The 16,292-nt window shown below is 27.8% G+C and overlaps 1 protein-coding gene across 6 annotated transcripts in view; it reads left to right on the forward strand.

The window, feature by feature from the left end:
- Positions 1-16,292, forward strand: part of RtGEF (Rho-type guanine nucleotide exchange factor) — a 40,776-nt gene that overhangs the window by 19,750 nt on the left and 4,734 nt on the right. Inside the window, exons 11-12 of one of the 6 annotated variants that reach the window (XM_014437480.3) lie at positions 8,111-8,196; positions 10,022-10,207. The exons of 4 other annotated variants lie outside the window; for them this stretch is intronic. In XM_014437480.3, the coding sequence (XP_014292966.1) occupies positions 8,111-8,181 (71 nt within the window). In that variant the 3' untranslated portion in view covers positions 8,182-8,196; positions 10,022-10,207. Of the gene's footprint in view, positions 1-8,110; positions 8,197-10,021; positions 15,407-16,292 lie in introns of those variants that run through there. One more of the 6 variants, XM_014437464.3, reaches the window with a different exon arrangement.

Genomic DNA, 16,292 nt, shown 5'->3' on the forward strand with positions numbered 1-16,292 from the left:
CGTCGTGAAAGAATAATAAAAATAAAAAATAATAATAATGAAAAAAATGACAATAAATGAGTAGAGAGCCATATAGGACAACATACCTGTCCAAATGAATAAGTTGAACAGACAGAAACATTGAAGCGGAAAAGCGCAAGAGTGGGAAGGAGGTGGTCCCCACTCTTGCGCGTTTATATGAAACTATAACTCTTGCCTTTGTTACTTGTTTTTTATTCTTTTCATTGTATCTTTTTATTTTTATTTCTATCATTTTATCTTAACATAGTTTCATTTTGTATCTTTTTAGCCCTGATGAAGCCCTGCAATGTGGGCCGAAACGTTGGAAAATAAATAGTTGTATACTATTTTTGTTTCACTATTGACCGCAACCCTGACCATCTTCCTATATATCAAAAATATTATTGTTCGTCTTAGCGACATAAATAAAGTTGTCTATATATCACCCTGAGTGATGGGGCCCTGTGTAGAGAATTGTCCTCCTAGAGGAGAAGAGCCGTCCGCCGTGGCTTGATGTGAATATGAGGGTTGGCCAGCCTACTAGCAACTACTGACTAGGTAGATAAGGGCGCCTGACCCAGTGTATCTATACAATACTAGTATTATTAATACCTCTGTAGCAAATAAAAACATACTAATACCAAATGCTCATAAACATAACAGATCAATTTATTTATTGTTTGGAACCAATTATTAAACATATGTTTGGCCGCAACAAAAGGCTAATAGAAAATTAACACAAACAGATCAAAACATCAGAAAAAAAAGATCAGAGCAGACACTAGGATAGGCCTGCCATGTTATATGATCGGTTGATCAGTTGATTTTCAATCAAGCAAACTTACAACCTAATCTGAAATTTTCTAAAAATGTGGACAAAAGATGTTAAATATTTGTAACAGTTTTCAGACTTTAGGCAAAGGAAAAAAGTGTCTAGTAACTTATAAATTGTAAAACTGATAAATATTAGTAAGAAGAAATAAAGTATATCATGCGTACAAACTCTTAATTTTAGAAAATATAGTTCTAAAGATGGGCCGGCCTGGATAGGCATTATGAAACACTAACATGTAAGTTAATGGAAAATATAGAATACAAAGGAAGGTACTTGATCTCTGATTATTATAAAAAGAAACCTCCCAAAAAAATGTTTTAAATTAGAAGAAATAAAGTAAAAGCATATCATAGAATTGTTTCATTATAATCGCAGTTTAAAAAGGAATACTTAAAAGTTTTTTACTCATCAGTTACATAATTTAAATTGTAAAAAATATTTTCGTCTTGGAAGACTTAGTAATAAAATGGCTACTATCGTAAAAAGAGTTAATATACCTTTATCTTGCTCATTGATGGCAGTGGTTATTACTTTCTTATTTTTTATTTTGATTGCTCATAATGTCAGCTATGAGATATTTAAGTTGAAGGAGGGAAAACTTTATAATTTATTTACTTATTATTCCTAATTCCTGTAACTTATATTTAAATGCTTAAATAAAAATAAATATGGCACTTATGTAACTATTTTATTTATTCTAGCTTTCATGAACCCTTTTCATTAAGACTTTCACCAATTTAATTTTATATTGTTAAGTGATAAATAAAAACCTATTTTTTTTTTTTTTTTATTTGTATGTCAGTATCTTGTTTTATGAAAATGCTTCAGGATTTGATTATTTCTCATATTTATGTTATTTATTTTTCTTTTCTTTTATGTGTTTCTCTGCTTAAAGAAGAAATTAAAATGTACTTTCCATGTTCTTTAAGTTATTTGTTAATTCTATATAAGTTGTAAAAGAAATTTTTATTGTCATTTTTTTTCCTGTATAAATTTTAAAAGATTTCGTAATTTTTTTCATGTTAATATATCGTTAAGAACTTTTTGGTAAACAGATCAAAATGTTCTGATCATTTGGTCATACTGGATTATAATATTTTAACTAGTCAATGACAATAGTTAAAAAATAGTTCAGTGCAAGAATGTTAATTATTTAAGTGCTCTTTTCATTTTTGAATGTACAATGAACATGCTTTTATGCTGTTATAGAATGAAATTTTGAACTTAAGGATTCTGATTTCCACCGTTTACTTGAGGAGATAAAGTTAAAGATAATATAGTGGTTATCACCTCTTTAACCTCAAGTAAAATTGTTGATTTTATCGAATAATTATAAAAAATAAAGTCGACTATTATAATTTTAATTAAGCTAAACATTATTTTTTCTATCAATGTATTTACATTGAAAAGGCTAGTTATGTCGGGAAGTCTTTGTTACTTCACTTAACTGTCCTTTCATGGTTAGACTAATTTATATCAAGGAGTTAGTAGTGTTGTGAAATCTAAAGATCTCTCATAATGGTCTATCAAGTCAGTTACTGCCATATTAGTGGTTGGCATGTAGTATTTATGTTTACATATTTGCTTAGAGTTTTGACATAAATATTGTAGTGTCATCTGCCTGAGACCATGGCAGCCAAGAGTGTTAAGGTGTTAGCTTAGCAAAACCTTTGGTGCGAAACGGCATTGGTTCGAATCCGGCCTGGTTAAGTTGAACATTATTTTTTGGCAGATCTATAAATGAATCTTTACATTCCTATTCTGGCTAGAATCTGTTGGTAACCTGTAGGATAACCACTTCATATGCCAGAAATGGCCAAAAGGGAGTTAAAAATTGACCACAACAAAAATTTTGGGAATCGAACCATATTCGATTTTGAACTGGACACTTAATATTGGAGCTAACTCCTTCAGAGAATTTTCTCGAGAAGCAAGAAACTTTTACCACCCACAAGAAGTCAATGATTATTAAATTTTTAGTTGATGAAATAGCTGTATCATTAGTTTGTAATATGTTTTCTAAAAGTTTATAGAGATTACTTATGTGTATAATTATTACTTTTTTAATATTTATAAATGATTGACCTTATTATTTTAAATTATGAAGAAGATGGTCAGGGGTGCAGTCAAAAGAAAACAAAAAAGTTAACAACTATTTATTTGCCAATGTTTTGCCCCACTTTGTAGACCTTCATCAGGGCTAAAAAGATACAAAACATCTAAAAATATTTTGACAGTCTGATAATAAGATACAAAAAAAGTAAATTATGGTAGGGTTAAAGTCATGTATATGTGATTGAAAAGAAAATTATATACAAATGAACAAAAAGAAGAAATAAAATAGTTTTAATATAAAATAGACAAGAATATAAAACAAATTACAAAAGGCTATTAGGTTAAAAATGAACAGGAGATGTAATAACTGTTACAAACAATACTACTTTTGTCCATAAATCTCAGAAATAATGAAATGACTACTTGAATAAGAAAATAGTATTTGAATAGAAGTTATCAGTTGTTATGTACAGTTTTAACTGTTAAAATTGTTATTTTTCTGTTTCATTACCTTCAATTGATTATTAATTAATCCTTAATGTGGGATGTTCAATCATAGACAGGTTTTTTTGGAGCAAACATTTGTAATTGTCCTGTAACTTGATTAAAATCGTATTTACTGAACTTATTTAATCATTCTCACTTTTTGCTTATCCCAGAGTTATCAACCTGAGTCTTATTATTCTTTTTTTAAAAACCTGCTGGTTTTTAATGAAACCAAAGATTGCTGCCTACTGGATATGCTTTCTTACTATAATTACAGTGCTGAAAGAATCATGAAAAGAAAGTAGAGTAGTCTACTGTGTCAAATGTCAAATGAGGAATGGATCATTGCCAATTATTTTTTTCTTTTAGTGGAGCCATGAAATCAAATCTTTTAGTTTGTGAATTTCATTCTATTACAAATGCTACATTCTTAGTTCTATTATGACCATGAAAATTTTGATTTTTTATAATTTCCTTTTCTATGCTCATTTTATTTATTGAGCTTAAATATCCATACTACAAAAAATTAAATGTTTTCAAGCTTAGAGGTATTTTTTAACAAAATATTTCTTTCATTATTTATGCATCCAAATAAGTGTACCTAATTGTATATATTTTAAAATCAAAGCTTTTAAACATTGTTATCGATTATAAATGTAGAAAGCTCTGTTATGGTATGGCGATTGCTCTTTATTTTCTTGTACTATCTTATTATTTCAAGGCTTTTTTTTTCTATTTGTAAACTTTATTGTGATGTTTATTGAAATGAAAACCACCTATTGTACTCACATAGTATTTAGTTTTAGCATTAATATATTGCTATGGAACTGTTTGAATTATTTTCATCTGTTTATTCTCATTTTATTTTTTGAAACCAAGAATTTTTTTCCAAAAGTTTGTCTTTTTTAAATTTAAGTTGGTCCATTACAATTTCTGAAAATTTCTATCTGTATCTTCTTTCAATAAATAATAATTCACTTTTTTCTACATTTTAGCGTTTATTACTCGCAAGTTATTTAGGGGGGATTCATAAAGGGATTTCAAATTTGGCTTCCCACACCTAGATGTACTTAACTGGGTATGGACCTACTGAGGGCAGTGGTTGAATCTGATCCCTCAAAAAGTACTATGGAATATGTCGATGAACTCGGAATAAGTGATAAGACTGTTTTATGCCATTTAAAATTAAATAAGCAATACCAAAAATTCAACTAAAGGGTGCCGCACAAGTTAGCTGGATCCATAGAACAGACAATATAAAATTTGTTTTTTTTCTTTTTGTTTCATAATCAAAATTAGCCATTTTGAGATCTATTAAACTCACTTCTGATGAATATATCACTCACTTAGGAGAAGAGTGCCACAATATGAAAATTTTGGTTTTTCTTTTTTTTGCATGAATATCTCTTTGAGAAAAAATGTTCATGATTCATGGTCAAAAATGAAGAATAATCACTTTTTAAACAAAAATGGTAAGTATTATTAATTAAAAGTATTTCTGATATAATATTTTGTTAGGGAATTGAATTACAGTAATAAATGAATCTAAATAGATATACTTCAAATGCTTTCTGTAAAATTCCAGTTTTTTATACTTTGGCACTCTTCTTCCAAACAAACGGTAGATTTTCCTTGACAATATGAAAGGTCTGGTAAAAGATTGGTTAAGGTTGATCTATTTTAGGTTCTAACTTCTGGAAAAAGAATTTTGCACCAAGTCTGTCTGCAAAGTTAAAACGTTTATTAAAAAAAAGTTAGAGTTTTCTAGTTTAGGGATTTGAAAAGGACAAATACTTCTTGATAGTAATGCTCTTTCTCATACTTTGTTATTCATTGTATAAAAATTACATGAATTGAAAATGATGTACTTATAACCATCCAATCATACTCTTCCTTCCCTTCGTAAACAATGCTGTGTTTCATAATGCTGTTGTTCTAAAATGATTTCCACAGATTTATTTGTGAAACCACTTAGTTTTTATTTGCTGGAAATCTTCAGCATCAATATATAACATCAAAAATATTATTATAAATAAACATATCCTAAAAATTAAGCAGTAAAGCCTTCGTCAAAGAAATATATTCTATTTCCATCTGATATAGAAATGTTTTTTTAGCAATAGGATGTGCGTATAAACTTTGTGATGTAGTATAAAAAAAAGGCCAATTTTGTATTTAATCTAAAAAGCCTAATTTTGGATTTAGTCAAAAAAGGCTGAAGAACTTTTTTATGAAAAGACCAAATTAGAAAAAAAAAAAATCGTTTTTTATCTTATCATGGCTTTTGTTCATAAAAAGGGTGTTTTAACTAATGTCAAGATTGAAACTGGCAAATTTCTACCTGATGTTTTGTTTGATTCTTACTTAGTTCATCACATTTTTTGTGTTTGTAACAATTTGTATTCTTTTTACAGGAGTTATTTAATTTAGAATTAGTTAACATAAGCTTCATATAATTTGTTTACTACATTTAATTCTGGAAATAAAAACATTTTTGGTGAGGTACTAATTTGTGCATGTTTGTTTCATAAATATTTGATCAAGTTGTTTGGTTAGCAGAACTAAGTAATAGATAATTTATTGGTTCAGGGTAAAATTATTTGATGGTTTAATGTGTACATTAAACAGATTTTTTAATGAAGGGTTAATGAGATAGTAATCTCCCCTCTTGACATTTTAACCATGCACATATTTTTAACACACATTGGGATTATGTGGTATAATTTTAAGTTATTTTTGTATTATTTCAAATTTTATATTTTTTCCATTATCTAAGTCATTTTGAAATTTTAGTTCACCTTATTACTGATTATGTTGTTTACGATGAAATCATTGTTGATTTTTTAAAATAGACTCCCTCCATAGTATTTTATGTTTTTTTTACATCTAATTGGATTACTAAATTATTAAGAAAATATTGGTAATTTTTTAGGGGAAATTAGTTTGTTTTTTCTATTTCCTAATAATAGATTCTGGATAAGGTACATGCCAATTTGCCCATTCGAAATTCTCAATTTGAGAATCCCAAAAAAGATATGGCATAATTTCCTTTGTTGTCTTATTATTCCTGCTTTATTAGTCTCCTTCTCCTGAACTATTGTATCTCTTGATCAATTACGTCACCATTTTTTATTAAACTTGATTTTTCTCCTACTAGTTCACTGGCATCGACAAAATTATACAATACTTATTAACTTATACTTGTTACTAATATTACATTAATACAAAATATTTCAATTTGAGTATTTTATCACCAATCAATATCTTCAACTGTTTTGAATCTTTCATATTTTTCTTTTCTGATAATGATGTAAAATTAAGTAAATTAAGTAAAAATAATTTAATTTAAAGTTTCTGTTAAGAGGGAGGGAGGTACCTTACCATCATTCAGTTTTATGAGCTCTTGAGAATATATTGTATTTTAAACTAATCGAATCATGCATCTAGATCTGTGTTTTTTGTAACGTATTGAATCATCAATATTAAATCATTCAGTGTCAAACTCCTTTTCTGCAAAGTTCTTCTCCCCACATTATAGTTTTTTGAATGATCTGTCAAAACAACATTTTGTGGACAAAAATTAAACTAATATTTGGAAAAATGTTCCTTTATTTCATTTCTGTTCTGTTCTTTCTCTTTTCTATATTTTGTTAATTATCTATTTTAATAATTATCTGGAATAAGTTGTTCCTCTGTTTTACTCCTTCCATAAAAGAAAATGGCTTTGATTCTCTTCTATCCTGATTGATTATTCTCTTATATCCTGATGTACCATTTTTATACCAAAAGAAAGTATTGGGGTCTGTCTTTGTTTTGTAGGGATGTTCATATTTTCTTTGTACTGAATAAAAAGATCCAAGATCCAGTTCACTGGACTTATTTAGAATTTTATCTTCCCAAACTAGCTTCATGGGCATTTATTTTAATATTTTTTTCTTGTCTCTCCTCTTTCAATTTTATGAATTTTACTTTGATTTTAAATGTTCATTGTAGTGGTCTATGTCTCATTACCTGAATTTCCCAAAATGATATTATTCCTAAAAAAATCCTGAGATAAACGGAAGATAGGTGAACAGAGGCTTAAAGTTCAGGAAGAAAGTCCATTAATTTTTTACTTTCTAGTTTCAGGTATATTTTATAAGGGTCTATGGTCCATTATAGAAACTTAATAAGTTTGTGCATTAATTTTTGAGTGCAAACAATTGATAATTTTTGTCATTACTCGTATGCTTATTGGGGGAATATTTACACAATTATTTCGTTTTTAATTAATAAAGGCTGGATGTGCCTCAGAAAGAAATTAAATAATAAATTAATGTATCGCTTTAAAAAAAAAAAAAAATGTTGAAATTGTAAATAATAAAAAGACCCAGAAACTATGGAATTCCTGAATAAAAAAAATATGGAAAAAAATTCTTTGGAAATAAATATAATTAGTTTATTCATCAGACTAATTGATCTAAGATTTTTAAAAATGTAGATGTGCTTTAAATTTGATTCATGTATGCTGTAAAAAAAAAAATGTTTTTTTTATTTTTAATTTAAGGTTTAAATGAATTGATGCCAGTTATGTGTTAGCTTATAATCTGCACTGCATTTTTGTTTCTGCTTTGTCTTAATTCACTGAATACTGAACTTGCTAAAGGTTCTTTGTTAACTATTTACTGAGTGTAAAGGAAATTGATGTTTATAAACAGGAACATTTTTTTTTGTTTTTTTTTAATGGTGTTGCAGTAACCCTGCAAGCTTCACGAATGCGACAGCACAAACCAAGGACGGGAATCCTTTCATGGCTTGTTGACTGAATCAACCTCTCTCAGGTCCTTTTCATATTTTTACTCATTTCATGTAATAGACCTAGAGCTAGAGATCCTGTTAATCATATTTAGTTATATCTTTATTGTTACTTATACTTGTATATATTATTATTCACTTTATTATGAGTTAACAGATGTACTGTGAAAGCCCATTTTAAATTTACAGTTCTAATTTTATTAATTGAAAAAACTTAATTATTGATGTTTTCATCTCACTTTTAGCTATTTATCTATGCATTCTTAGTTTGATTCAATATAACTTAGTAAAACTATCAGAATACAACATATGGGACTGTTTCGCGCATAATGTTCTAGTGTTACTAAATAGTACAAAACAGGTCTCTGTTTTAATTTTTGAATGTTAGGCGTAGGTATCTTATTTGACTGGATTAATATTTGTTCCCTCCATATCTTAAAAACTATATGGCTTAGTAAAAAAAATTATATGAAATTAAATGTACTTTAATTTTTTATGAAACTCATATTATCGATCCCAACATTTTTTAAGACATAAGGAAAAAACTGATAAAACAGGATTTTTACCATATCTACCCCACCTCTATGCCAAACCTGATGCACAAAGATGAAGAAATTAATGCACTAGTAATGCACTAATGGTATGAAACAATATTAAACAATTCACTGTTCCATTTTTGGAATTTTAGGTGTAGGTATAATTATAATATTTGTCCTATCCCTAACTCAAAAACTACTTGGTCTGGAAAAATTTTATATGACCAATTTGGTAGGAAATTTACTTTACATCAGTTTTGGTGGAGAATAATGTTTTCTCCAACCCTCCCATATTTTTCTAGATAAAATTGAAAAACTGATTAAGTATGTGTTTTTCCCTCTTCTACTCTTTCCCACACTTGAAACCAACGCACAAATCTGGGAGAATTTTTCGGATATAATGGTCCAATGATAATGAACAATGTAAGGGAGGTCGCTGTTTCATTTTTTGAATGTTGAGTTAAGTGTCTAATCTAACTGGACTATATGTAATTTTTTTTTTTAAACAATTCACTATACAATTCTAGTTGGTTTTTTATACTAAGTAATAGTTTTTATTGGTATTATTTATAATATTGGATATAATAAATATAAATGCAAATGGTTATAAATAGGCATAGGCACACATGGTGTTGATTAAGGAATGAGTTGTATTGCTAAAATGAATATGATGCCCTTAGATCATATATTGTCTAATTTTACCCAAAACAGTAGGTTTAAAAGATTGAATATAAAATATAGCTATCAGGTTTGCATATGCAATAAATTATTTGGTATTATTCAGAAATATTTGAATCTTGCTTTTCAGTGATAATAGTATAACTTATTAATACTTATTAGTATACTTATTAAAAAGGGCTTCACCGTATATTTTTAGGAGGATGAATTCTTAGAAAAAAATTAAAAAGAAATAATAGTTTAGGAATGTTTTATGCTCTTAGTAATTAGATCTGTATTAGTATTGTTTAATTTGTGTGTGATATTTTACATATGTTTTATTGGAATGTTTACATGTTTGTATTTTTTATTGATATGAGTTTGTTTTTTTAATGTTAGTTACGGTATGATCTCTGCTGCTAATCTTTTAATCATGTAATATTAAATTTGTTCAGATTAATAATGTAGTGTTGAGTAGCAGTTAATTCACAAGCAATAACTGATATTGAGTTACTAATCTACTGGTTATATACTATATCTCATCAACAATCACAATTAGTGTTTACTAAAATTGTTTTAAAATAGTTTAAAAATAAAAGTCATAGAACTTGATTTTTGAAGATTGACTTAGGAATTGTGAAAGATTTATTTTTTGTAGGAGACAATGATGTAGACTATGAAAAGAAGACCCTGTCAGTGAGGAAGCCTCCGAGGAGGGCATCTACTTGGTGTTGTGCTAATTTTTCTCCTGTTCTCAAAGCTATATCGAAAGCTCATCTCGAATAGTACTTGTTGATATTGTTAAATTCAGTATCGGTTTTATTATGAATCTCATTTAAGAAGACTGGAGATTTATTATTATTATTTTTTTTAATTTATTTATATTCACAATACTTCCTATATAATATGATTTGTATGAAATGTGCCAAACAAAGCTCTTATTGCTCTTATTACCTGTACTAAGTTACCACATGAAACCTATTATTCAGTTGTTTTGACCTGTATTAATTGAAATGAATGGGAGAGAAACCAAGAAGTACACGAGACAATGTTGTAAATAGTTTTTTCTACTTACCTGTGCCTGAACTAAATTTACGCTTCTGTATTGATTCAATTGTGAAATTATTAGTTAATTTTTGTTATTCTTATTCAAAAAATTGTCACTTAAACCCCTTTGTTTCTCACTCATTCAAAAACAAATAATAACTTTAGCTTATTTAAAATTAATGTATTTCTAAATAACATGTCTATGTTTATTGAAAACCTTTTCGAATCAGCTATAATTTTTTATAGATTGAGTCTTTAATTTTTAATTTAAGTAAAAAACTCTCCAAACTTTCATCATCTCTGCTTTGACTTACTTTAAAGTATTTAATGAAATTTGCTCAATTCCCTAATACTAAAATTTGTGTTTTGGACATCCAAATTTTAATAGTAAAAAAACAAAACAAGTTAAATCAAAAGGCCTTTTTAAATAGTGCTTGTCAAAGTATTGATTTTGTTATGAATCTCATTTGAGAAGACTTTACATAAATATATTTTTATTTCAGAAAGAGTTACAAGTGATTTCTTTTGTGGGGGCTACATTTGATTTTTATAAAATGTTACTGTTTTTGACTTTGTTATTAGAGAGTAACCAAATACTCTAACCTGTTTAGGGAGAGCGATTATATATCACATTATATATTGATTATATACAAGTTACTAATTTACACTTAGCATAGTCTGGTTCAATGTTATTCTGTGTTTGATGTGGAAAACCGTCCCATTAATATGCTCCCAATGTGTATGACAGATTGCTCTTCAAGCATTTTTGAAATTTTATCTTGATTTAGGAGGTAACATGATAAGAACATGAATGCACTGTATTTCTATTTCTTGATTGATTGATTAAATCCTAGAATCTTTTAAGTGAACGTAGGATTGCCACGAAGTTCTGCCATCTGGCTCTGTCTCTTGCCAGCTCTCTAACTCCAGACTACATCTGACTTCCTTTTTACACCTCATTTACCAGGATTTTCCTGTATTTCTCTCTTAAGTGGCCTTGGAGATTCTATTCCAGGCTTTGTCGAGTTCTGTTAATGTGATATTTTATGAGGGTTGTACCCTAACCATCTCCATTTTCAGAGCTTTATTACCTTGTTATTTATATCTATAACTCTTTCAATTCTTACCACATTTAATTGAATTTTTATTAGTTTTTGAAAATATGTGAATCCAGTATATGTTATATCTTACAACATTACCAAATGGCATGGTAGAGACCGGTACCTATTGGTACATCTTCCTGACTAATTCATTTCATTAATTAGCTAAGAAGATCCTTTGTCCTACCCTTTTTTAGTCTTTGGTACGTGGTGTTGGGAATGTTTATTGTAGCTATATCTTGTATCAGTCTATTGGTGTGGTGAAATGTCTTGTATGACATTTTAATGTGGTTTTGTACACTAGGTATGTGTAAGTCTGTGTGCAGTGTTCTGTTGCTGATGTACCATGGAGATTGTGTAATCTAACAGTGTTTTTGATTGAAATGTTTGTAGCTTGTTTATGGGATTTTTTTTTTGGCTGTCTCATATATTTGCGAAGCATATGTCCTGTCCAACTGGGTTTCAGTTAGTAGGTGTTTGTGTGTAATCAGTGTACAATTTTAGTGTGGATTGTCTGTGATATAGAGAGTAAAGAAGCTTTATACTGATTTAATGTGTTGTGTCTGCTTTACACAAAAACTTCATATCATCCTGCTGTTGAAGAACAACTAGATATTTTACTGAATTAGTCTATGGAATCGGTTTGTCTATTTATACTGGGGGACATGTGTCAATATGGAGTGTGAATGCTATGTGTTGGGAGTTGTCATTATTTAATTTTAGTTTCCAAAGATTAATGAGTCCTGAATTTTTACTAAGTATTTTTGATGTGTCAGTGAAACTTTCATGAAGTTCATACATCTAGTATCATTGGTGTAGGTTGTTGTGAGGATGTTTTTGTTGAATGGGAGATCATGTATATTGTGAAAAACAGGGGTGCTAGAATCGAATCTTGAGGCACTCCGGCCTTAATTGAATGGATATAAAATGTTTTTGAACCTTGCGATACAGAAAAAAACCTGTTAGAAAGAAAAGAGAGAAATCCGAGGTAATAAGCAGTAGGGATAAATGTTTTCAGTTTAGATAGAAGTCCTCTATACCATAATTTGTTAAATGCCTGAGCTACATCAAGTAATACACCAACTGCATATTACCTTTATTCCAGAGCTGATGAAATATTAGTCAGTATCTCTGTTTAATAGGCAGGGTCAGTTTTTTTGGAAGAATGTCTGTTAGTCTTGTGTAAAATTGTTTTTCAAACAGTTTGAAGCAGGCAGAGAGCGAACTAATTGGTCTGTATGAAGAGACCAATTGTTAATGGTTTTGTTTGGCTTGTTTATCATGGTGATGTATGAGAATTGCCATTGCAAATGGAATTTTGTTGTCCTAAGTATCACATTTTCTAAAATTTGAATTTATGATTAATTAAAATAAATCAGTTTCTCAATCTCCTAAATCATTTGAACTTAAGTATAATTGATGATATAAATAAACTAGTGATATCCTGAAGCTGTTGCAAAACATTAATATATATGTATATATTTGTTTTCATCATGTTGCCTTAGGAATATTCTTTATGAACTCATAAACATAAATCCTTTAAGTCTACACAAAAATTAATTTTTTGAACAAAGTGATGGGGACTATCTTATTTTGAGGTTTTATTTTTGTTTAAATAACTCACCTATTTTTTCATAGGTTGGGACTGTTTATTTATTATATCATAATTATTTGTTTATGCATTTGATTGTCAGAGTTTCTTGTTTTTTTTTCCTGAATGTTTGGGATTGGGAAATTATGAGCTACAAAAATCAGTTATAAAAGTTATCAGTAGCTTTTAACTTTGTCATATTCTTGGTTATTTGTTGCTAATGGGTATGTTTCTCACAAATTTTCCATGAATTATTTGGAAAAATAAAATTGAGGATAAATAAATTTAATTAGTTGTAGGAATTTATTTATACGATAATGTAACAAAAACTGAAAGGTACCTTTTAATTTAGAAAAACTTACGAAATCTTCCAGATTATGGAGTGCATTGTGAATTGCTTTTATTTCAATTTTTTTTTTTGTGGACTGTATTAGTGATTTGGGATTCAAAGGCCTGAAAGGGAAGAGAAAAGGGGGAAACAGCATCAGAGGGACAGTGAGAGTACGTGTGTCCTCTCAACATACAAGTAATTAGGTTATCTAAGTTCTCCATTGTCTATATACTTATTTAAGTAAACTTTTACATTTGGGCCAAGGTTTATTTTCTGCTTTTGTTTGTTTTTGATTATTGAATGGTCAAGATTAATATTACAATTAAAATAAACTTTTTGTTTAATGATCCACATTTAAGTTGATATTAGGATAACTTTATAAAATCATAAGTGGCTGTATAAATTTGATTTTTGATGAAAAATATGTTTATTGTAAGAAAATGTTGTTCTTAATTGTTTGTTGATGCTATAATAATGGTCATGAGGATGCTAAACCACCTTTATTTTAGGGTTTCCCATTCTGTATCAGGGGTAATAAAATATTAATCATTGGAAGAACTATAATAGGATTTATTAAAAACAAAGATATTGTGCATCAATAATATTTATTTTTACAAAACGTAAAAAAAAAAAAAAAATAGATTCTTTATCTATGAATACTTTCCTGATTTAGATTATTGTTTCACAAAAGTTCCTGTTATTTTAAGTTGCTCTAAGCCCTTTTTCATTAACTTCTTAATAGCTGGTTTAATTTAAGCCACTTGCAATAATTTTATGGATTCAAAAGACTATTTATTTGTAAACTTCCCCCTAAACTTATATTGTGTAGTGTGTAAAAAAAAAAAATCATAACTTTATCTTAATTTAAGACAAGTTAGGGATTAAGACAAGGGCTAGACACTTGTATCTGAATTTGCTTTAAAATTATGATCAACATTATTGCGAGAGTCCATTCTTATCCAATATTGCCTTGTTTACAAATTCTATGCTGTTGATTAATTTTTGAATCTCTTGTATTTTGTAGTCTTTCGGGGTGTAATTGCTATTCCTAAATGTGATTAATTTATTGGCTGCATCAATTGTGTCTTCGTGAAGTAATTGTTGATGTTTTTTTAGCTTTATCACAGATAAATTAGCAATAATTATGTTGGAATGTTAAAATAATGCATATATATAATTCTGTTATATTTTTTTTTTAAATGTCAGTAAGTCTACCAGTTGTACGTTTAATATTATGGCAACTGACTGATGAAAGTTAGTAATCTCATTAACATGAAATATTGTTAAGACTATTGTAAAGAAAATTATTTTTTTGCCTACTAAGTTTTCAGAAATTTATCACTGTTTTATGTGACAATAATATAGTCCAATAATTTTAACTGTTAAATTTGTTTTATATTATTGAATATTTCTAAAATTTTAATTGGAACAGTTATTTTCTTTCACTGTTATTTTTGCACTAAATATGATTTCTTATGAATCATATAACTTTATGAGAAATTTCTATTTGTAGTTTATTTGTAATTGTGTTAAGAAGACATAAGACTTTATTACTTTTTTTTATGTTAAAAATGAATCTGTGAACAGTTTATTTTGATCAACAATAAAAACAATTTTATTTTTCCTAATATTGATAATTGGTTTTCCTAAAGCTAATTGAAGATGGACAGTTCTGTTGAAATCTTTACCTTAAGTCGTTGTTCGACCATTGTCTTATTGAAACTTATTTTGATTATTAATGAGTCTAGTAAGTTAAAAAAAGACCATCCCAACTCTTTCATTTATTTTACCATTTCCTCTGTTCAGCCTGTTGTAATTTTTAAAAACTGTGTCTAATACTGAATTCATATTCTTAGTCAGTGTAGTGAAAACCGTGTATTTTCAATGTGAATTTTTTATTCATCAGTTTACAAAAAAATAAATGTAGAAAATAAAACTTAAGGAATTGGAATAAAACTTGATCATTACATTTTATTACTCTATTTTATTTACTACTAAATTATTTTAAATTAATTCTTTAATACTTAACAATAATTTGTCTTCCACATTTTCACAGTTTAATTTAATAAAAGATTATGATTCTTAAAATTAACTAATCTATTTAAAAAAAGAGTAAAGTATTCATAATTGTTATTTCTCTCCTAATATTCCTTAGAATTTCATCATTGGCTTATAAATTTTACTGTGTATTGCTTTTGATATCATCGAAATGGTCATAATTATTTAATTCAGTTTCATTAAAAATATATTTTACATGTTCATGTTGCTTCATTTTCTGGTATTTGACAATAAATTAGTATATTGTTGAACTCAATAAGTTGAAATTACAGAAAGGTTTACATGCAATTGTTTGGTTTTTAAAATAAAACATTGATTTACTTGAATTTTCTAGAAATTAATTTTTGAAATTTTCAATTTATATACCATGTTCATCATTGCTGAATGATACCAATTAAAGTGTTCTGTTTTAACATATTTTACTTATAGAATCTTGATGCTTTTCCGATTAAATTTTTAATTTCCAGTTTTGAATTCTTGCTTTGGTTTAGTAATTTAAATTTCTTTTATTAACTTATTTGGGAAATTATGTAAATGCTTCATTTGGTGTTTTTCTATTCATCGAATTTTGAGTTGAGATTGTAGTTTTATTGAATAAAATATAATAGGAACTATTTGCGGAACAAATGTCATCACTTGTTACTAATGCCTCAGGCGGTGATACAAATCCAAATATGTTTTTATATTGCTTGTGTACCTTAAAGATCTAACAATTTAAATAATAGTTATTTAATTTTTAAATGTTACTAAGTTAAGGGAGATAATGTTCTGTATATGTATGTGTGTGTATATATTTATATAT

The sequence above is a fragment of the Halyomorpha halys genome, unplaced genomic scaffold, assembly GCF_000696795.3.
Source record: "Halyomorpha halys isolate HHAL.00 unplaced genomic scaffold, Hhal_1.1 Scaffold52.1, whole genome shotgun sequence".
Classification (NCBI taxonomy): domain Eukaryota; kingdom Metazoa; phylum Arthropoda; class Insecta; order Hemiptera; family Pentatomidae; genus Halyomorpha; species Halyomorpha halys.